The sequence below is a fragment of the Hordeum vulgare genome, chromosome 2H (genome assembly GCF_904849725.1).
Source record: "Hordeum vulgare subsp. vulgare chromosome 2H, MorexV3_pseudomolecules_assembly, whole genome shotgun sequence".
Taxonomy (NCBI): Eukaryota; Viridiplantae; Streptophyta; class Magnoliopsida; order Poales; family Poaceae; genus Hordeum; species Hordeum vulgare.
The window spans coordinates 535878870-535900528 of NC_058519.1; the positions used below are offsets into that span (position 1 = coordinate 535878870).

At 46.0% G+C, this 21659-nt stretch overlaps 3 protein-coding genes across 3 annotated transcripts; 2 read left to right on the top strand and 1 right to left on the bottom strand.

The window, feature by feature from the left end:
• The first annotated feature begins 415 nt into the window (after positions 1 to 415).
• Positions 416 to 12738, top strand: LOC123427058 (ATP-dependent DNA helicase Q-like 5). The gene is made up of 21 exons (XM_045111001.1): positions 416 to 1537; positions 1609 to 1728; positions 1815 to 1868; positions 2129 to 2241; positions 2951 to 3163; positions 3259 to 3337; positions 3440 to 3493; positions 3568 to 3642; positions 3899 to 3952; positions 4095 to 4139; positions 4215 to 4309; positions 4389 to 4515; positions 5299 to 5397; positions 5627 to 5682; positions 5769 to 5871; positions 10693 to 10821; positions 11525 to 11703; positions 11807 to 11831; positions 11918 to 12033; positions 12126 to 12331; positions 12418 to 12738. The coding sequence occupies exons 1-20, from the start codon at positions 515 to 517 to the stop codon at positions 12208 to 12210; spliced, it is 2844 nt and encodes a 947-aa protein (XP_044966936.1). The 5' UTR covers positions 416 to 514; the 3' UTR covers positions 12211 to 12331; positions 12418 to 12738.
• Positions 12739 to 13623: 885 nt separating this feature from the next.
• On the top strand, positions 13624 to 18954 carry LOC123427060 (uncharacterized membrane protein YuiD-like). Its single transcript, XM_045111004.1, has 5 exons — positions 13624 to 14021; positions 16413 to 16569; positions 17051 to 17101; positions 17912 to 18004; positions 18577 to 18954. Exons 1-5 carry the CDS (start codon positions 13936 to 13938, stop codon positions 18646 to 18648), a joined length of 459 nt encoding a protein of 152 aa, XP_044966939.1. The 5' UTR covers positions 13624 to 13935; the 3' UTR covers positions 18649 to 18954.
• LOC123427059 (malate synthase) lies at positions 18925 to 21296 on the bottom strand. Its single transcript, XM_045111003.1, has 4 exons — positions 20704 to 21296; positions 20302 to 20630; positions 19903 to 20233; positions 18925 to 19806 (listed from the first exon to the last, which is right to left on the bottom strand). Exons 1-4 carry the CDS (start codon positions 21079 to 21081, stop codon positions 19153 to 19155), a joined length of 1692 nt encoding a protein of 563 aa, XP_044966938.1. The 5' UTR covers positions 21082 to 21296; the 3' UTR covers positions 18925 to 19152.
• Between the last annotated feature and the right edge of the window lie 363 nt (positions 21297 to 21659).

Genomic DNA, 21659 nt, shown 5'->3' on the forward strand with positions numbered 1-21659 from the left:
CGAAAGCGAATTTCTTATGCATCATCTTTTCGTCTTATTGTTGTAGTTTGTTGATTCGGATCTAATCATTTTTTCTACGCACAGCTTTGATCTTACATAATTTTGTTATTTGCTACCGTGTTTTTAGTGTGCATAGATTGACGCTGGTTGTGTGTATCATGACTATGCAGAAATTGAATGCGTTTTCAAGGTGCTTGTATATTATTGATACTTCATTTTAAATTAATAAAATTCACCCTTTTTATAGAAAAATATACTGAAAATCCCAGTTTTAACTCAACACCTAACCGAAAATCCTCGACTAATAGGTTGCTTGATTTTCAAATTTTCAGTTCAGACCACCGAAAAATCACCAACCGAGATCTCGGTTTGTACAGAAGAACGCCCGCTGCTGGCCTTGCTACTTCTCCAAACCGGTGCTTGGCGGGAAATCCCCTCAAATCTCCCTCCAATTCTTCGACTCCGTCCCCCACCTCCAGCCCACCGCCCCGCACCACCAATTCCGCCACCAGCGATGTACTCTTCGCTCCACGCCGCCGACTCCGACTCCGACGACTCCCTCCTCTCCGACGTATCCGCCTCCCCGACTCGCCGGTGCTCGCCAGCACCTCGCCCTTCACCGCCCAAGCACCGTCCCACGCCAGATCCCACATCAAAACCCAAACGCAAGCCCAAACCAAAGCCCAAGCCCGTACCCTGCTCTACCCCCGCCCCCGCCTCCGCCTCCGCGCCTCCGATCCGCGCCGCCGCCCTCTCCGACCCGCACGGCCTCGCCGCGCGCATCGCCCCGGGGTCAGCGCTCACCGCCAGCGCCAGCACAGTCTCCTTCTCCTCCTTCCGCCGCCTTGTCCAGTCTCGCAACCTCTCATTCGAACCATCCGCCGCATTCACGAACCCCGCCCCCGCGCCAGAGTTCGAGCCTGAGCCCGAGCCCGCGGGGGGAAACCCTATTTCGAAGCCCGAGCCCGTGGAGATACCAAGCGCCGAGCCCGCGGAGATACCAAGCGCCGAGCCGTCCCCGCCCCCGCCCCCGGCAATCACCCACCCGCCGCCGCAGCTCAGGCCTAAGCGGGTGCACCCCAACTCGGTGTCGGAGGCCCCTACGGCCGCGGCCGAACAACCGAAGCGGCCGAGAGGGGACCCCGCGGGCAACTTCGTTCGGCTCAACATCAACGGGCACGGCCGGAAGAAGTCGTTCAAGTCGCAGGCCAGGCGCCCGACGAAATACCGCTCCTGGAAGCGGCAGCAGCCCGGCGGTGGAAAGCCCCGGACAGGTGCCGATGAGGAAGGGGATTTCGTGGCGGAGGCGCTCCTCGAGCGGGAGAAGAATGCGGCGGCAGGTGATGATGGTGTTTTCAAGACTGTCGAGGTAGCCAGAGAGGACCCGTCCGAGCAGAATCTCGAGATCTTGCTCAGGAAGGTGTTTGGTTATGATTCGTTCCGCCAGGGTCAGCTTGAGGCCATCCAGAATGTAGTTGCAGGGGAGTCGACGGTGCTTGTGCTGCCCACCGGCGCGGGCAAGTCACTGTGCTATCAGGTTTGCAGCCAAAATTGAGTTATTGTTTTGCTATAAGCCAATTCCGACATGGTGTTGATGCTAATTTTCAGTTGCCCGCTATGATTTTGCCTGGACTGACACTGGTGGTGAGCCCATTGCTTTCATTGATGGTTGATCAATTGAGGAAGCTCCCCGCATTTCTCCCAGGAGGCCTTCTTGCGAGTAGTCAGGTAAATGCTAAATTTTCTATGCTTGCTGCTAGTCCTACTCATTTTTTTCTTTCTAATATAGGTGTTATATTGTTTTACTCATTCAGACGAGTGATGAGTTTCATGGAACATTGCGGCTGTTGCGTGCAGGTGAAATGAAGGTACATCTTTCTTTAGCGTCATTTCTGAACAGACCACCCTTGCATTTTTGCCTTATCTAGAGAATCATCCCTGCATACCTTGCAAAATCTATTTATAGCTCAATGTATTTTCTTGATGTTGTAGCAAGAATATGGATTTGAGAAACAACAATTCTTCTTAGATTCGGAATATGAACCCTATTGGCCTCACATGTTTTGCAGTAGTGACGTTGACCTATATTTTGCTTCAGTATGCTGAGATAGCTTCCATTGTTTATCAGGTTCTTTTTGTTTCCCCTGAGAGATTCTTGAATGAAGAATTTCTGAAGATATTCAGGGACACACTCCCAATATCTCTTGTTGTGATTGATGAAGCCCATTGCATTTCTGAATGGTGAGTTTATATTTCATCTTAGTTCATCTGAGAACACTAGATACTTGTTTACAGTTGGCATTGTGATCTATTTTCATAGTTGAAAAAGACAGCAACTCTATTATAGACAGTTACCAGCTATACAAATACAATTGAACAAGACAGCAACTCTATTATAGACACGCATCATTGGCTAGGTAAGAAATACCCAACAAAATTTGAATCACATAATCAGATGGGGGCAACCGATGCACCGATAAGAAGCTATCATATACTCCCTCCGTTCCTAAATATAAGTCCTTTTAGAAATCTCACTATGGACTACGTACGGATGTATATAGACATACTTTAGAGCGTTGATTCACTCATTTTGCTCCATATGTAGTCCCTAATGAAATATCTGAAAAGACTTATATTTAGGAACGGAGGGAGTATCTTGGACTATTGATATGATTATCTTGCTATCTTAATAATAACGCTCCCATTAGCTTTCATATAAGCAAATGCTAGCAACTACTTACTTTTGATTTTAAATTAGCTCTGCCATTAGACTGCATGGTGAATTCTGCTCTACCACTCTTTTTATCAAAGCTTGTGTTTACTTTTTGTGGCACATTCAATTAGTTTCGTTGCTTTGTTTTCTTACTCTATTATGTACTTGCTCTTCATTTTGTAGTGTTAGTGTATCTAAGTTCATGATCTAATCTTTCATTTCTTCCCAAACGGACAGGTCTCATAATTTTAGACCTTCATATCTAAGGCTTCGAGCATCACTACTTCGGAGAAAGCTTAATATTCAATGTATTCTTGCAATGACTGCAACTGCAACAACTCAAACCTTGCAGGAGATAGTTAATGTCTTAGAAATTCCATCTGGTAATCTCATACAGACGTCTCAAATAAGGGAAAATCTAAAGCTGTCTATCAGCTTGAGTGATAACAGGTAGTTTACTCATCCTCAATACCAAAGTCTATTTAATATGGTATATATTTGAAATAAGGCAAATGAGATATGACACATTATATTGTGTGTCACAGGCTGAAGGATTTATTGTTGCTATTAAAGTCTCCCCCTTTTGTCAATATGAGAAGTATTATTGTCTATTGCAAATTTCAGGTTAAATTTTCTCAACCTAAAGATGGTTAACACACCTGCCCAGCTGTTATTTGATACAATTCAATATTGCATATATAACCTTTTTCATGTTATCTTGAACAGACAGAAACAGATTATGTTTGTAAGCACTTGTGTGATAACAACATTAATGCCAAGGTTGGCATTCCATCTTAAGCTCAATATGAGTTAGCTACGCATACTTTTCTCTCTGACATCTTCTATTTTTATAGAGCTACCATAGTGGACTTTTGATGAAAAAGAGGAGCCGGGTACAGGAGCTGTTTTGCTCCAACAAAATAAGAGTGGTATATGCTTGCTTACTTAGTTCCTCGATATTTCGATTTCATAGGTTGTACTCCCTCCATTCCTAAATATAAGTCTTTTTAGAGATTCCACTATGGAATACATACGAAGCAAAATGAGTGAATCTACACTTTAAAGTATGTCTATATACATCTGTATGTAGTTTATAGTGAAATTTCTAAAAAGACTTATATTTAGGAACGGATGGAGTATTATGTAGGTTCAGGTATCTAACTTTGTTTTTCCACCTTGAGGAAGGTTGTTGCAACTGTGGCGTTTGGCATGGGTCTTGATAAGAGTGATGTCGAAGGGGTATGAATATATCCACATAATTATTTTCAATCTACATCCGTAAACAAGAAATAATTCAGTTTTCTTTCAAATGCGCAGCCCATAACTAAAGAATAATAATAATAATTGCTAACTTGGACTGACACAAGCGTTCTTTCCTTAGGTGATCCACTATAGGTTGCCAGAAAGTCTTGAAGAATACATACAGGTATGAACTTCATGATGTGATATACACTTCTCTGTTCTACTCTCTCTTCTTGAACGTATGGGTATGCTCTTTCAGGAAACTGGCCGTGCTGGAAGGGATGGGCGGTTATCACACTGTCACCTTCTTTTTGATTCAACGACATTCTATAAGATTCGCAGTCTTTCTCACAGGTGAATTAATTTTCTAAGTTCTTTGTTCTCTCATCTGTATATTTCCTGTGAAATGACTCTAAGAAACCCCTTTTGGCAGCGATGGCATTGATGAATATGCAATGAGCAAATTTCTTAACCAGATATTCTCCTCTGGCAACACGATAGGGTGTATCTGCTCCTTCCCTAAAGAGTCTACTTCACGCAAGTTTGATATAAAAGAAGAGGTTTGTGCCTGTCCCAACAGCCCATGGTAGTTTGTTTTGTCATTCACACATTTACCATTGCTTAGAAAGTCCCCTCACAACCTCACACTATATCAAGTTAATTGATACATTTCTGCACTGGTAGACATACCATGGAGGTTAGTGGTTGTTTGATGTCACCTACAAATTTAACTATTTCCATTATAATAAATTGGATTAGCTATCTTAAATGACGGTTTTATAGCTGTAATTTAGAGATGATATCTAGCATTCATATCAAAACATCATAGACAATATTTCTTGATCTTCTGTCTTAAGAAAATCTCAATGTTTAATCTAGGGACTAGAGCAGTTGTTCGCAAGAACAAACCAGGATCATCATTCTAAACCTTTTCTCTGAAGCAAGTAGTACCTTTGTGATATTTTCCTGTCGCCTGGACACTGGCACGGTCTCCAATACACTTGTTTGACCATTACATTTTTGAACTGTACGGTACAATGAAATAGGAAGAAAATATGAAAAAATAATGATATAAACTACTTTTGACAAATCTACTGTTTTTTTCCCGTGAGTTGTTTTGACCTAAATTTACCTACATATAAACCAATGGAGTATGCTAGTTATATGGAGTAAAGTATGTAGAGGATTTATTTGAAAATTTCCCTTTTGCCTAGGAATAACTTCATTGGCTTTGCTAATAAACTTCCTTTAAGCATTTTGGCTACTTTTAAATATAATCTGAACTGTTGGATGATCCAGCTAATCTTCAGATGAGATGATCTCCTTACAATTTTTCACTCCAGGTGCTTTTAACAGTCCTCACACAGCTGGAAATTGGTGAGGAGAAGTATCTCCATTTACTTCCTCAGTTCAGTGTTACCTGCACACTGTATTTTCACAAGGTATATTCTTATCCAGTGATCTGAGGTTTGCATCATTTGAACCAAAAGTTTTCTTAGTGTGCTCAGCTGAGGACCATGGTATGTGTCCAGTGGTTAATCCGCAATTGTTCGATAGCATTGTGCCCTTCGCACATGATTACCATGCACATCCCGCGTTCATTGTTCTTTTCATAACACGTTTCTCCTTTTCTTTGAACTTCTCTTGATTCGCTGAATTGTATTGCTGCAGACATCACCGCAACTGCTTGCTGACAAGAATATACTACTTAGATCAATTCTAAATAAGTAAACGTTCCCTCTACTTTTGTTTTGAAGTGCCCTTCTGAACTTACTGAACCTCTCTAAGATTCTGATTCTGTATGAAAAAGCAGGTCAGAAATGAAGGATGGCAGTTATGTCTTTGAAATACCAAGAGTTGCTAATGATATGAGGATCACAATGAATGAAGTGTTTGATCGTTTGCAAAAGCTAAAGGTCTGCCTGAATGAACCTAGTCATTTTTTCCTGTTAGCGTCGTGTTTTTGAGGTGTCCATGAATTCCGTGGTTACCACTTATTTATGTTCAAATATGTGTCGCTAAGCTTATCAAACAGCAAAACTGGAATTGATTTTGAGCTGATTTCAGAATTTCACCCTTAATTTCGTATTTAGTTTAGTTGAATCACTGGTTATATTTTGTTTGCTGCACATAAGGATTTAATTTCAAATATGCAGTAGGTAACTAGCTGGATGCTTTGATCTTTGTTCCTTTGTTTCCTGTAACTTTTTTTTTTGAACACACATCAAAATGCTTGTTGTTGTCATTAAGAAGAGGATGACCACGGAAATCATATCGAAACAAAAACCAAAGCAAAAGAAACACAATAGGACAAAGAAGAGAAACCAACTAAGCTAGGTCAGGTTGGGCCAAAACTGAGACAACAGCTGGTTTGACCTTTGTAACTTCGTTTTCTGTTTAAGTTGCATTTTGGTACCTAACTCCCCCTAAATTTCAAGAAGATTAACAGCTGGCTGTATTGTACCTAGGTATGGACAGTGTACCTAGTATAGTACCTAGCATCTGTAGCAACCAAGTAGTAACTGACAGTTTGGAAATTGCTTTTGGAGGCCAAGCGCCATGGAGGCCTTTAAATTTCATGAAAATACATATTTTAATAGTTCAAAAAATACATAGATATATGAAGGTATAATACACAAGTGTGTAAATTTTCAGAACTAAATACGTTGGAATGAGGGCTATGTAAAAAAGACAAATCTGAAGCTTTTTAACACATGACACTATTCATCTTTCTAGACCATGAATTTTTCTTTTTTGTACAGGTCGCGTCTCAAAGTATTTTGATCTGAAATTTTACACACACACGGATTACATACTTTTTTAGTTGTATAATTTTTTTCAGATTTTTTGGAACCAAAATTTCGAATTTTGAATTTTTCAAAAAATCCGGCCTCCATGGCTCCCGGGAGCCAAACGTCCGTTCTCCCGACAGTTGCTATACTCCCATATTATGTTGGTACAGTAACCATGTCTGGCCTCGAGATGCGACCCGGTAGAAGCAGTAGGACAGATTGTACCATTTATTTTGTTTTGCTTCCTTTTTTGTTTTTGGTTTGCTTTGGCTTGGTTTTGTTAGCTGTACGAATGCATTTCAACGTTTTCTTCTAATACAAAATGATGTGCACTTAGGTGCATATTTGAGAGAAAAAATTGTTGCTATAGAAACATGTATGTTACATCCGTTGTTTTTTTTAAACAAGGCAAAAGTCTTGCCATTTTATTGATTAAGGGAGATGGTTTTAGACATAAGCCGCCAAGCGGCAAATAAAAGGACTACTCTCGCGGCAATACAACACCCATATGTTTTGCTCCAGCCTCCAGCCAAAGCGCAAAGTGACACCTCCTGTTTGATTTTGTTGATGATAACCATGAAAGGGGCCGCCGAGTTGTGGAAAACTCTAGTATTGTGTTCCAACCAAACCTCCCAAGAGATGAGCATTGTGAGGGAGGCAAGCGCCTTGGGTGAGCCGAGCCGGATCTGAAGGTTACTATTCCACCATTCTCTTACCGAAGCCCTCGTCACCCAAGTAGAGACGTGGAGATGTGATGCATGCCGAGCCATGGGAGGACGTCATTCCAAATGCGCATGGTGTAGCGGCACTGGAAGAGGAGATGAGCCGTGGTTTCTTGGGTTTGTTTGCAAAGAGGGCATAGACCGCAATTAGGCCAACCACGACGGCTCAAGCTGTTTCTAAATATAAGACGTCCCTGCCAAAACATCTTATATTTAGGAGCGAGGTAGTAGATCATTTGCCCTGCTATGGATTGCAGTAATGTGCCACCAATAGTCATTGACTGTATTTGCTTTAGCTAATTGCTATACACACACTACTACTACAGAAAACAGGAGCCTAGTTTCTCTGTTATGTATATCATGTTACTTATGATCACACTGTTAGGAAAGCAACTTGTCTCTATTGAAGGCTCAAGGGGCATATATATATATTACACATGACTTGAGGTGCAAGGAAAGTAAACATAGACTAATAAGGACTCCTAGACTAATACTAATAGACTAATAAGGACTCCTAGACTAATACTAATACTTCCTAACACCCCCCCTCAAATGCAAAGCGTATGCAATAGCATTGCATTTGAAGAAGTGTAATACTAAAATGATAATCCAAATCCGCGTCTTGAGAGTGTCGTCGTAGCATGAAGAGTCTTCAAAACTTGTCGAGTCGCCGAAGGAGATAACGAAGAGATGGCACATCAGAGGTAGACACTGCATCACTTGAAGATACAAGATAAGTATCAAGAGAAGATGGGTTGTGAAAAGAAGATGGCACATCAAGAGAATAAAGCATTGCGCGGAAAATCATAGTCCACGACAACCGACGGCAAAAGAAGCTCGGCGGTTAAGGCACGATGAACATAGATTGACAATGCAAAAGAAGTCCAGAAAATCCTATAGAAAACAACAAGGGCAAGTAGGCCACAAAAGTTGCATAGAAAGGATCAGGACCGGAGAAAGGCTGACGGACTAAGGTATGTATGGTGGACTCGCATGGCATGAGGAAACACAAAATATCAACAGATTTGATGGACGCAGCGGAAAACAAAGAAAACACACACTAGATTAGGGATGATGGCAGCGGAAGAGAAAAAAAATATATCATGGCGGCGAAGGCCAATTCCAACCAGAGTGTGCGTGAGACGGTCCTGACTGTGTAGAAGGTGGTTGCTCAGTGCGGGAAGCCTGAGTCACAATACCAGCAGTACCCGTCGAGGAAGAACCTGAAGCAGCGAGTAGAAGCTTAAGTCTCAGGATATCCTGCTCAGTCAAAGCGATGGCTGAAGCTATCGAGGTAGATGACGAAGTCTCTGTAGATGATGGTTGCGCCTGGCGCAAGTGTTTCTTCTTCGTGTAGCAGTGAGACTCAATATGACCATCATTGTTGCAGTAGCCACAATGTGGACGGGGGCGACCTGAGTCTCCAGAAGGAGTGGACAAGAGCGGCGGAGCACTCGAGTGAGAAAGGGTCGGTGCAGCGGGTGGCGTAGAAGTAGCCCGAGCAGCGAGCACCGAGGGAACCTCCAGTAAACCAACACCACGTAAGCGAGTCTCCTCAGCACGAATCTCAGAAAGCGCCTCCATGAAAGAAATACGGCCACGAGCAAACAACTGAGCACGCCGGGGCTCAAACTCCTTACGGAGCCGAGACAGGAACTCGTAGACGCGATGAAACTCCAAGTTGATCTGGACAGCCTGGCAACAGGGGCAAGTACGACAACCAGCAGTGCGGAGAGAATCGAGTTGGCGCCAGATAGCAGAACTCTGTGCATAGAAGTCATCAACAGTAGAGTCACCCTGCTGAAGAGCATGCTCCTGACGAACCACGGAGAGGTATAAGGCATCACCAGAGGGCGCATAGCGCTGACGAAGGCGAGTCCACATCTCAAAGGCAGTAGGAAGGCCCAAAAACTCAGAGGCAAACTGAGGCAGAACGCTAGCAGTGAGAACAGCTACAACACGAGCATCATCATCAAGCCACTGGGTGTAAGCAGACAGAGCACCATGATACGTCTGAAGAGCCTCCTCATAAGCCAAAGCCTTCTCATCATAAGCACGGATAGCGACCTCATCAGCAAGCTTAGCCGTATCCTTTGCGGCCTGAGAAGCATCCGCAGGAAGAGCCGGTGGGGTCGGCGGAGTGGGAGCCACGGGAGGAACCGGACATGGCGGACAACATACCTCAATAGAAAGAAAACCCCATAGACGGATGCCACGCATGTGAATGCGCATGAAGCCAATAAATTCGGTGTAGTTAGTGCCATCAAAGATCACCGGACAATGAGGAACAACAACGTAGCCGAATGCAGCAGACCATTTTTTTTTCGTGGTTTTTTTTTTTTTTGAATCAGAGATCGGAGAGCCAGTAGGATCCGGCGAGATTGGGGTAACCAGTAGTTGGATCGGGACCCTGGGGGCGGCTGAAGGGAATCAGATCGGGACCTGGAGGGCAGCCTGCAGAGACGCGGGGCCGCGTCTGGGAACAGAGCCGCGGGCAAGTCTGGGAGCAGAGCCACTTCTGGCGGATCCGGCGACGCAAGACTGGATGGTGCGGGCGCGCTGGGCAAGGACGAGCTCATGCAGCCGATCCGATCCGGTGAGATCTGGCGTTCGCTGGAGGCTGCGAGTGGAGCCTGCGGGAGCAGACGAGGAGGAGGCGCGTTCCTGGAGGAGCACCGGCGGGAGAAATCCTGGTGCCCGAGGAGGAATCGGCGGATGAGCAGCAGCAGGATGAGAACAAGAGCTGCGTGGAGAAGGATCGGAGCACGGGTTGCGTGCTAAAAAATTAACCTAAGCTCTAATACCATGTTAGGAAAGCAACTTGTCTCTATTGAAGGCTCAAGGGGCATATATATATTACACGTGACTTGAGGTGCAAGGAAAGTAAACATAGACTAATAAGGACTCCTAGACTAATACTAATAGACTAATAAGGACTCCTAGACTAATACTAATACTTCCTAACACACACTTCCCTGTCCTAGCAAACATTTTGGTTATCAGTTGTGCTGTGACACTTATTGCTTATCTCTGTTCTAGTGTAAGATCTTTGGTCATGTAGTTACAGGCTTATGGCCTGGTATAGCTCGAGGTGACTTGCTAAAATATTGTGCTTTTGGAACGATTCATTGTGTGTTCTCTATTGCTTTTTATCCTGTTGTACCGCCTCTATGTTTATGCTCCTTATGTTATATAATATTTAATTATGTCTCTCTGTAATCAGTTTTCAGGAGAACTATCTTATGAATTGAAAGACCCAGCCTACTGTTATATGATCTTAAAAAGGCCACATGACTTGAACGCTCTTTCAGCAAATCTCACAAAATGGCTTTCTGAAGTAGAAAACTCAAAGGTAGTTAACAGTTTCTTAAGCTCATCTAAATAAGTATCTTGTCATACAATATTGTCCTTCAAAGTGTAGCTGCAGGTCATCAGTATATATACATTGTACTCCCTCTTGTTACAGTATATGTGGATTGCACTAGCCCTTTTCATGAGTTCGGACTTTTGGTTGCGTTGGCTAGTGCATGAAGCTTAACATGGTATCGGAGCTAAGGTCTTGAGTTCAAGTCCTGGCTTTCGCAATTTATTAAAAATTGCTGGTAGCCCCCTCCTTTGTGTCCACGTAGAGGCCTCTTGAGTCATACGTGAGTTTCGCGTGCCGTCGCTCTCTTCCGGTTGCACGTGTTGACTTGTCTTCCTCGTCACACGTGAGAGGGGGTGTTACAGTATATGTGGATTGCACTAGCCCTTTTCATGATTTCGGACTTTTGGTTCCACTTTGTACTAGCTCTAGTATAAAAATGTACTAAACTTAAGACACTTATTTTGAGGGAGTATTCCTTAGAGGCAGTAAATCATGTACTCCCTCCGTTTCAAAATTCTTGTTTTAGCTTTGTCTAGAAATGTATGTATCTAAATATTAAAACTTGACTAGATACATTCATATTTAAACAAATCTAAGACAAGAGTTTTGAGACAGAGGGAGTACTCAATAGGCTTTTATAAATGATAGCTTAGTCTCAGTTATGCATATTAACGGACTGTTTAAACAGATCAGGAAACTAGACGCCATGTTTGCTCTTGCGGACTATGCTGTCAAAGGTTGTAAGAAGACAGATGGCTGTTCTGGCTCCGAGCACACCCCATGCATCCAGAAGAGGATTATAAACTACTTCAGCAAGAAGGAAGGCACACCAGACGATGATTACTGTACTCCGCTCCGCAAGAGCAGGTTTGTGTGCTCTCTTCCCACATAACTCACCAGAGCATTTGCTTCTTACGCTGTCCCGAGCTTAAGTCTTATCTGATGGAATGTTTGATTTTGCTTCCTGCAGCACGTTCTTGCAATCCGACATAAAGGTAAGAACTAACACCAGGTGCATTTTCCACTGTGATTGGTAGCAATGTAACAGGCCCGCCTGACAATCTCTTCACTGCGCTGCCAGGTATTCCTCCAGAGCAATTCGTTTGCCAAATTCACCCCGAGGGCCGTCGCGAGGATTATGCACGGCATCTCCAGCCCGTCTTTCCCAGCTGCTACCTGGTCCAAAAACCACTTCTGGTCTCTCTCTCTCTCCGGACGCATTTTGTTATATCTATGTATATCTTCTCTTTCCACCGATTTAGCTCACGGGCTGAAGTTTTTACCCACAGGGGACGCTATATGGAGGTTGATTTCCCAGTGGTCATACAAGCTGCCAAAGCCGAGCTAGTTAAATTCGTTGGAAAGGGTGAATAGTGCTGCAAGAGCAATCAGTCAGAACCCTTGTCTTGCGGTCTTGCCAGGCTACAATGTACAGTACATGCATAAGAATGAAGTTTGAAACCAGGAATCGGATAGAAATTTAACCACAGAGAAGGTTCGTGCCCACTCCCATGTACATGCTCCAATAGTTGTTATCCCGAATGCTCAACGCTGATCGCCGTTGCTTCCATAAATTTGCAGAGGCGGTTGAAAAAAAAAGTATTGGTTGCAGAGCGGACACCAGCCACGTCGGCGTGAAGTATCTATGCAGCAAACCATCGCGGGCCTTTCAGTCAAGCTGTCTATGTAATATGGCGGGTCAGCCAGGATCAAGATGCTTAAGAAGAGACATTTCCTGATTAAAGAAACAAAGAGAAACCAGTGATATACTAGGTCGACAGATGAGAGGGTTGCTGTGTTATGCTTAAACGTTTTAGTAATAATCCAGTGTGAAACTAACTTGTGAACCTGTAATACTGATATGTATATTCATTACTTAGCAGCATCAGCCGAAGCCGAGTATCCCCGAGTCTTGGTCGCACTTGTTCGAGTTGACTGGCCAACCTGGCTTCATTGCATGCTGCCGTTGTCAGCTCTGATCTTAGCATTGTTATTTGGTGGTTGGCAGTTTCATTGCATGCTGCCGCCGCATATTCGCATATGCTCTGGGAGAGGCACACGGTGCGGGTCCTGGCAGCGCGCCTCTATCATTCTTGGAGTGAACCGATCCATTCGATTGATCGTGCAGGTACGAGCTTGAGGCGGTGCGTCCTGCAGCGTTTGTTCACCGGCAGGAGCGCACGGCTTTAGCTGGAACACCGTGTCCTGTGTGCTGCCGTACGAACCATGGGGGCCTAGCCATGGCGTCTACCATGTCGCTTGCAGAGAGAGGCAGTCAAATTGTAGATTTGCATCGTCCGGCACGGCACGGGAGACAAAGCGTGCACACAGCCCATACCCAACATACCCAAACCGAAATTTCAAAAAAAAAAAAAAAAAAAAAACCCCAAACCGGATGTCCTCAACTGAAACCGTGTCAATGTCACGGTACTGCATCTGGACCGCCGACCGACCAGCGGCCTCGCACCTCAAGCAACACGTAAGCGGGGTTGCTGTTGCACCGGTGAACACGTAGCTGCCTTTGTTTAATTAATTAATTATGTGAGCTACCAGGTTGATGCGGTACTGGAACCACCGAAGCACTTGACGATGGCGTGGCATATTCGCGTGGCTCAAATCTAGCGACCCGAAGCATATTCATTCGCCCACAACGCCCATCGCTATCCATCCTAGCCAGCCGTCCGTAACGGAGGGGCCACACCAACACCAGGCAGCCGGGGCCCGTGCCGTTCCAACAGGGCAACGATTCGAACGACTCTCCCGTGCCACGGAATCCAGCCCCGGAAAAGCAATATTCCGTGCTCGCGTCGGTCGGTCCATCTATTCTCCGTGGGCCGTGACGGCAGCGCAGCGCAACGGGGTCCGTAAAGACTGGTAGGAGGAGTAGCGCGGCACGAACGCACGCACGCAGAATTTACCAGAGCACGCAGGAGGAGAGCGAGAGGGGGAGGGGAAAAGCCGACGGCAGAAGGAAGGAAGGAAGACGAAGCCAGGCCAGCCATCCTCCAGTTGCTTCCTCGCGCCGAGCCCGAATCCTCTCCCCTCGCGCCGTACCAGAGGGCTCCGCCGGAGATCGAGGAGACCCGACCCTAGCTGGAGATGGCCGCCGCCGTGGTGAACTACCCGCTCGTCGCGGGGCTCCTCGCCTTCGCGGTCGCGCAGTCCGCCAAGTTCTTCACCACCTGGTGAGCCAGCTGCTCCCCTCCCCTCCCCCGCCCCGCGTTACAGTTATGATCGATGGCTTGGCTCCGCTCATCGGGCTGCTGCCTGTGCGAGCATTGCTGAGCCTGTGGGAGCGCGTGCGATTTTGGTGGTCGGGAGTTCGTTGCTTATCTGCTTAGCGCGAAGGTGAACGGAGATTTGGATTCGAGACCTGCTAGGAACGGGATTTGGCTAAATTCTATTTAGTCTCTTTTTTCCCTTCTATAATTCCGCTGATCAGTTTCGTACATAGGCTGTGGATCCTCGCCAACCTTAGCGAGATCTTCCTCTTATTTCTGCGTTTCGTTTTGCTTCGCTGGTAGTATGATCTGCGTCAACTGCTTCTGAAACCAGCTATTCATGAACCACCCGCAGAATACTTTGTCAACGAGAGGCAGCGGAAATGCCGGATATGCCACGTGGGCGAGAGTTGGACGAACGCTTACAGTTACCCAACTAGGACAAAAAATGCGCCAAAAGTTTTGTGTACCCTTTCGGTATGTTTTCGTCTGGAAGTAGTGGAGAGACATCCCTGTATCACATTACTCATAGTCATGAGGTTTTAGCTACTCCCTCTGTCCGGAAATACTTGTCGGAGAATAAAAATGGATGTATCTAGAACTCGACAAGTATTTCCGGACGGAGGGAGTATTAATTAATCTGAGAGCATTTTAGGATCATACGGATGGTTTGGTGGGGCACTTAGAAGCCTAACCTTTTCACATCCATTCTGGTTCTACTGCCAGATAAGGGTATTATTTGTGATTTCTGTAGCAAATTTGCTGCATGTCTAATGCTAGAGGCAAGTTGGTTACATAATGCTACCTGTATTTCCTTACTTTGGTTCTACTGCCATTGAGATGATTAATCAATACTTTGTGATGATCCTGCCCATAAGAGTTATGCATGTTCTCTGCAAAGAGTGGCTTTGTTTTTGAACTTTTAAGAGTGGCTATTGGCAAAGTAAGTGACGATTCCTAGGCTCTGCTTGTATCTGTCATGTGTGTGACATGATTGTGTCCTGGGTGGTTCATTTGTTCTGGTTGGCTGCTTGTTTTACGGCTGGGTGTTTCTTTAGCTTGGCAGGCTGGTTTGTAGCTGCGGTGGTGCGGCCATGGGTGCGTTTTGGTGGAACTTGATGAATTGGTGGTTGTTTTACCAGTTTCATGAAAATGAAAGGATTTCACTACAATCGAACGCCAGATTTTTTAGCATGGCAAATCGAACGCCCGGAATGGCAAATTATGTTTCGCGAGGATGGCAATTTGCTTTAGCAAGCCATGGAGCAAATTGCCATCCTCACGACAACATAATTTGCCATAAAAAATGTTCGATTTGCCATGCCTAAAAGCCTGATTTATGATTTTTTAGCATTTTTGAAATGAAATTGGGAGCTTGAGCTCCTTTGATTGAAACAAAGTGACGGAGTTAACTCTCTGTTTCCTGATAATTTAAGCAAATTGGTCGGTGCCAAACTATGGACATAAGTAAGCCCTACCCTCAATGGCAGGTGCTAGATCTGTGACCCTGTGCTGTCAATCCATTCAAACTCTTCCTTTGTAAGATTTTTTTTCATGAATATTTTTTAAGAGGGTTGTAGATAATTTGTGATGTCAATTTACATCACCAGTTGTGTGTAAAGCCACCACAACTTGACACTATACATTCACAAGTTATCGACTTATAGCAACTGCACATACCATTTGCTGTCTCCTGCAGTATATATAATTCAAATAAGAAAACCAATTGTTTGGGGGCAATTTGAACATGCACAAACACCTTCATTCGATAAAAATGAGTCCTTATTGACTCAATAGCATGCACACACACACCTGAGTTTGCATCAGGGCAGAAATTTGAGAACACTCCGTGGAAGTTAATTGCTCATGTTTGCCTTGTTATGTATGATGTGTAGTAGCATGTAAGAGGTGGCTTTCCATTTCTCTAACTGTATATCTATCTTCAAGCTGGCGCCTTGTTATATATGATGTGTAGTAGTGTGTAAGAGGTGGCCTTCTATTTCCCTAACTGTATAATTATCTTCAAGTTTGATTTGGATTGGGGCAAGGATCCGATGCCAAAGTAACTGTGCATCATCCGCATACCTGTACCACAATATTTGTTGTTGGAGAGAATTAGTCTAGTTCTCCCCAACAACAAGTATTTAGGAACAGAGGGAGTATATGCTTAATAGGTCGATAAGCTTTGGCTTGTGTTTCAAATTGTACTTCTGCCAAACCCATATAATTTTTGGAATTGAACTTACTATGGAAGTATGTGTGAACTGGTATAAAGCATGCTAAAATGTTGCTTATCACTGTCCTAATGTATGCATTTGGTGTTCTCTAAAGCATTGTTTTTGGGGTTTTATGTAGGTATAAAGAGAAGCGTTGGGATGCCAGGCAATTTATAGCTTCTGGAGGGATGCCATCATCACATTCAGCCACAGTGACAGCACTTGCAGTGTCTGTTGGAATCCAAGAAGGCTTTCGTAGTGCCACATTTGCAACTTCAGTGATACTTGCATGTGTGGTGAGCACACGCTTGAAATTCTTTACGTATATTATAAGCAGATGATATTAAGCCTTAACTGCTTCTGTTGCATGAATATCCAAATATAGAGGAGAATATCAGATTATTTGCATTCATCTTTATTTGTCTCTTCTGTTTTCATGTGGTACTTTGCACATTGCTTTTAAAATTTGCTGTTGTATCTTATAAGCAGATGATCTTAAGCCTTAACTACTTCTACTGCATGAATATCCTAATATAGAGGAGAATATCAGATTATTTGCATTCATTTGTTTGCTTTCATCTTTATTTATCTCTTCTGCTTTCATGTGGTACTTTGCACATTGCTTTTGAAACCTGCTGCTGTATGTTGCGAAACTATTGCTTAACAGCACTTTCCTGACATCATCCATAGTTCACAGCCTCTGAACAGTGATATTATAATAAGGATGTATTTTGACATGAAAGACACGTATGTCTAAAATCTTTGATTTTTTTGTAGGTGATGCACGATGCTTTTGGTGTTCGGTTGCACGCTGGAAAACAGGCAGAGGTTTGTCAGTCTCATCCTAAAAGGTCTTAGACTTTTAGTGAAATAGCACTATGCAATAGCATGGGAGACTGCTTAGTGGCTGCCCTGATTATAAGATAATAATCATATGTTTCTTCTATACTTGCATACAGTCTTTTCACATGGGACTGCTGTTTGATTCTATTATCTTACTGGATGTTTATCAATTGAATCACAATTGCACATATACTTATATGCATTATATTGCATTAGACTTTCTCAGTTTGCTCTTCTCAAATCGAGGATACCCAGTGATTTGCTAGGTTTTCATAATGCTGGAAACGACACTTACAAGACCTGTATCTATAAATTATAGCTAAATGGTTATCCAAGATTGAGATTGTTCTGTTGTTGTTTGCTGCTACTATTCAATGTATAATTCAATGTGTAGTAAGTTACGCATGCAGTATGGGGAGCAGGCATCACTAAGGATATGCCCCTGAAATTGGCCACTATCTCTATATTCGGCTGAATGATATTCACTTTGATTACCTTGAACATTTGATAAGCAGTTGACGAGTATCCTTAGACTACATGTTTGTCCTGGACTTGATTAACTACTTTTTTCACTAACATGTGAACAGGAAATTTAGATAATGGGAACTGTATGTTTAAATTTCCCCATTGACATATATAATAAAGAAAAGTAGCATAGAAGTGTGACACGTCGTTTTCTTGTGAGAGGATAATTTTGTCCTGTTTACCCACTATCATCATCAGTTATGGTCTTTCAAACTTTATGTGAGGCTGAAGCAAGATGACCACTAATATTGTTGATGCAAATCCTATCAGGTGTTGAACCAAATTGTCTACGAGCTGCCTATAGAGCATCCACTGGCAGAGACAAAGCCATTGCGTGAAATTCTTGGACACACAGTCCCTCAGGTTAGCTTACATGCTTCAGTTTCTATACATTGATGTTTGTGGCTCTAAGTTAAGGAAAATGTAATTGTCGATATATGAAGCAGAAAAGATTAATAGACTAACTACTGAAATTCTGCCAGAGCAATGTTTTGTGAGCCACTTCAACGGTTCTTGAATAATTTTACCTGTAGCATGCTCCAAAGATGCAATTATCGAATAATTTCGTGATATGGCATAGCAAACCTCTTTGAGGAGCTAATATTCTGAACACAAATGACATCTCATAAGTTAATTGGGACAAATAGTTGCTAGTTGCCTCGCCCCTACGGTCGATATATCCGCTCCTAGTTTTTTCCTCTTGTGCTCATCTCGGAAGATAGGGCATTTCTCTTGTCAGATACTTCCTCCGTCCGGAATTAGTTGTCGCATAAAATGGATAGAAATGGATGTATCTAGAACTAAAATGCATCAAGATACATTCACTCTTCCGACAAGTATTTTCGGACGGAGGGAGTATATTATTTTGATAACAATGATTAGCCGATATGCGTGCTATGCTGGACGTAAAAACACTTCTTTTTTTACATTGTCAGGTGGTGGCTGGTTGCATCCTTGGAATCCTCACGGCTGTGATCATGCTCTTAGTTCTGGGGAGTTACATTTAAATATCGGCAATATTTGATCATCTAATATCATATCGCCGATCTTGTAAAGCATGAAAATGAAAGCTCATCTTGGATGTAATGTGTAAAAGTGGCCTGTCCATGCTGCTGCTACAAAGTCTTGACTGATTTAGATCTGCGCTGTAGGATAGTAGGTCGTAGCTTCAGTTGGTGCTGTAAATCTGAGATGTTTGCCGTCGGTCAGAACCTCCTCATGTTGAGTGTTTGTTGTACAACTAGCAGTCATGTGAAACTTCAGAGATGAAGGTTCTGAATAGCTTAAACGGTTAAACCACGTCATCAACTTCACTTTCTGGGTACACAATTTATTATAGTATTTGGATTTGATGCGAAGGGTATGGGAAATATGACGCAGAAAACCGAAGGTGCCCCGTAATAACTTAGGAACACACAGTCCCAATCTCCTCCTTCTAGATGATTATTGTGTAAACTTAGGTGGAGTAGTAGGCATATGCATCTGGCAGCTTTCTTAGTCTAGATTCCCAGTCAGAGCTTGGATGGCGTCCCTCTAGGATGGTGCACAACCATGAGGCCGTAGGCGTCCAGCGTGAGGAAGTCGTCCAGCTCCGGCGCGACGCACTGCCGGATGAAGATCCTGCCAGCCTCCGCGTAGCGCCCCCGCCGGAACCTCGCCGCGCCCACCTCCGCCTGGACCCTCGCCATCTCCTCCTCCACGACGCGCGCGAGCAGCTCCGGCGTGGCCCGGACCGCCACGCCGCCGGCGTCCAGCACCGCGCCGTGGCGCAGCCACTGCCAGTTCTGCACGCGGCTGATCTCCGCGGTGGCCGCGTCCTCCATCAGGTTGTACAGCGGCACGGACCCGGACCCGCCCAGCCACGCCGCGAGGTACTGCACGCCGACCCGGGTGTTGAGCCGCAGCCCCTCCACCGTGCGCGCCCCACGCGGCGGCTGGATCAGGTCCTCCTCCGTGATGGCGTCGACGGGCGCCGCCGCGTCGATCTGGTTAGGCTTCCCGCCGAGGTGGCCCTCGAAGACCTCCCGTATCGCCGGGATGAGCCCTGGGTGCGCCGCCCATGTGCCGTCGTGCCCCGCGCGCACCTCCCTCAGCTTGTCCCCGCGCACCAGCTCCAGCGCCGCCTCGTTCGCCGCCGCGTCGTCCTTGATCGGAATCTGGGCCGCCTGTCAATTGAATCAACACACATGTGATTGCTTGCATCGATTAGCTGAGTGGAGTCAATGAGCTGGGGATGAACGAGCGCTTGGTTAGGTAGTTACCATGCCGCCCATGGCGTGGACGCGGCGGCGGTGGCAGGTGCGGATGAGGAGGTGGGAGTAGGAGCGCATGAAGTGCTGCGCCATGCCGACGAGGGCGCGGTCGGGGAGGAGGCGGTCCGGGTGGGCGCGGAACGTCTTGACGTAGCTGAAGATGTAGTCCCACCGGCCGCAGTTGAGCCCCGCCGAGTGGTCGCGCAGCTCGTGCAGGATCTCGTCCATCTGGAACACCGCCGGCAGCGTCTCCACCAGCACCGTCGCCCGGATGCTCCCCCGCTCGATCCCGGCCACCCTCTCCGCCCTCTCGAACACGCCGTTCCATATCCTCGCCTCCCTGCATATGCATGGACGCTTGATCAGCATGAATGAAATGAACCATCACGAAGTGTGCACACAAACTACCTGGAGTGCTCCATCTTGGGGAGGTAGAAGAAGGGGCCGAACCCGGCGCCCTGGCCGGCGCGGAAGGCGGCGTGGCTGTGGAAGAAGTAGAGCCCGAAGTCCACGAGGCAGCCGATGGCCGGCTCGCCGTCGATGAGCACGTGCGCCTCCGGGAGGTGCCAGCCGCGCGGCCGGACGAACAGCTTCGCGGTGCGCTCGTCGAGCTTGTACACCCGGCCGCCGCGCGCCGCGTCGCGGAAGCTTATGGTGCCGGCCACGGCGTCCCGCAGGTTCACCTGCCCGCGCATCAGGTTCTCCCACGTCGGCGCCAGCGCGTCCTCGAAGTCAGCCTGCCACGTCCACGTCACGTTGTTACTTACTTGCATGTACGACTGTACGTACGTTGGGGCTTGGGTTGCTTACCATGAAGACCTTGGCGCCGGAGTTGAGCGCGTTGATGACCATCTTCCTCGGGTCGGCGGGGCCGGTGATCTCGACGGTCCGGTCGGCGATGGCCGGCGGCACGGGCGCGCACGCCCAGTCGCCCTCCCGGACGAACCTCGTGGAGGGGTCGAACCGCGGCAGCTCGCCGGCGTCGTAGCGCCGCTGGGCCTCGCGCCGGCGCTCCATGGCGTACCTGACGGCGCCGCGGAACTCGCGCTGCAGGCCGGCAACGAAGGCCAGCGCGTCGCGGGTGAGGATGGCCGCGAACTCCGGATCGTAACGGCCGCGGATGTCCACGCCCTCCGGCGTGTCGTAGGACTGCGCCATCGCCGGGGTGGTGTTGTGCAAACCGGGCATTGCGTTTCTCGAGCTGGCGTCTGTGTTGGGGATGATTGGAGTGTGCAGCTCTAGCTCGACGAGTGGAGCAGATATATACGCATGGCAGGGGCGCCGAGATCAGTGTAAGATTTCGAATTTGTTTGAGATGGGCGCTAGGAGCCGAAGTGGGTTAACATCAAGCGTGGTTCGTACGTATGCATGCATGGATCATGGAGTGAGATGAATGACGAAGAATTTCGGACAGAAACGTGGTTGTTACGATAAGGCAGGCTCCGCCGGTGTTGGCTGTAGGCTTGTGCATCAGCATGCATGGCATCGGGTAGGCGTGGCTTGTTTCTTTGGCACACCGGGGGGATGGATTTACCCGTCGCGCGTTGGCCGTTTCTCTTCATGTTCTTATCCATCTGCTCGGTTCGGGTTGAGGCTGCAGAAGGGAGAGCCGTGCCGCCATGGGCCAACTACGCGGCTATGGTGTTCTTGAAATGTACAGTACAGTTCCGTTTCAAAAAAGAACAGAAAAAGAAATGTACAGTACAGTAGGAAAATAGTGGGAAATGGTAAAATAACTCTATTTTGGATGCAAGTCCAAGGCTGCA

Coding starts and splice junctions, on each gene's coding strand:
- LOC123427058 (XM_045111001.1), top strand. CDS start 515: ATGTACTCTTCGCTCCACGCCGCCGACTCCGACTCCGACGACTCCCTC. Junction 3,494..3,567: donor ATAACAACATTAATGCCAAG/GTTGGCATTCCA, acceptor CTATTTTTATAG/AGCTACCATAGTGGACTTTT. Junction 11,832..11,917: donor TCTTGCAATCCGACATAAAG/GTAAGAACTAAC, acceptor CTGCGCTGCCAG/GTATTCCTCCAGAGCAATTC.
- LOC123427060 (XM_045111004.1), top strand. CDS start 13,936: ATGGCCGCCGCCGTGGTGAACTACCCGCTCGTCGCGGGGCTCCTCGCC. Junction 14,022..16,412: donor GCCAAGTTCTTCACCACCTG/GTGAGCCAGCTG, acceptor GGTTTTATGTAG/GTATAAAGAGAAGCGTTGGG. Junction 18,005..18,576: donor TTGGACACACAGTCCCTCAG/GTTAGCTTACAT, acceptor TTACATTGTCAG/GTGGTGGCTGGTTGCATCCT.
- LOC123427059 (XM_045111003.1), bottom strand. CDS start 21,081: ATGCCCGGTTTGCACAACACCACCCCGGCGATGGCGCAGTCCTACGAC. Junction 20,631..20,703: donor CCGGCGCCAAGGTCTTCATG/GTAAGCAACCCA, acceptor TGGACGTGGCAG/GCTGACTTCGAGGACGCGCT. Junction 19,807..19,902: donor TCCACGCCATGGGCGGCATG/GTAACTACCTAA, acceptor TTCAATTGACAG/GCGGCCCAGATTCCGATCAA.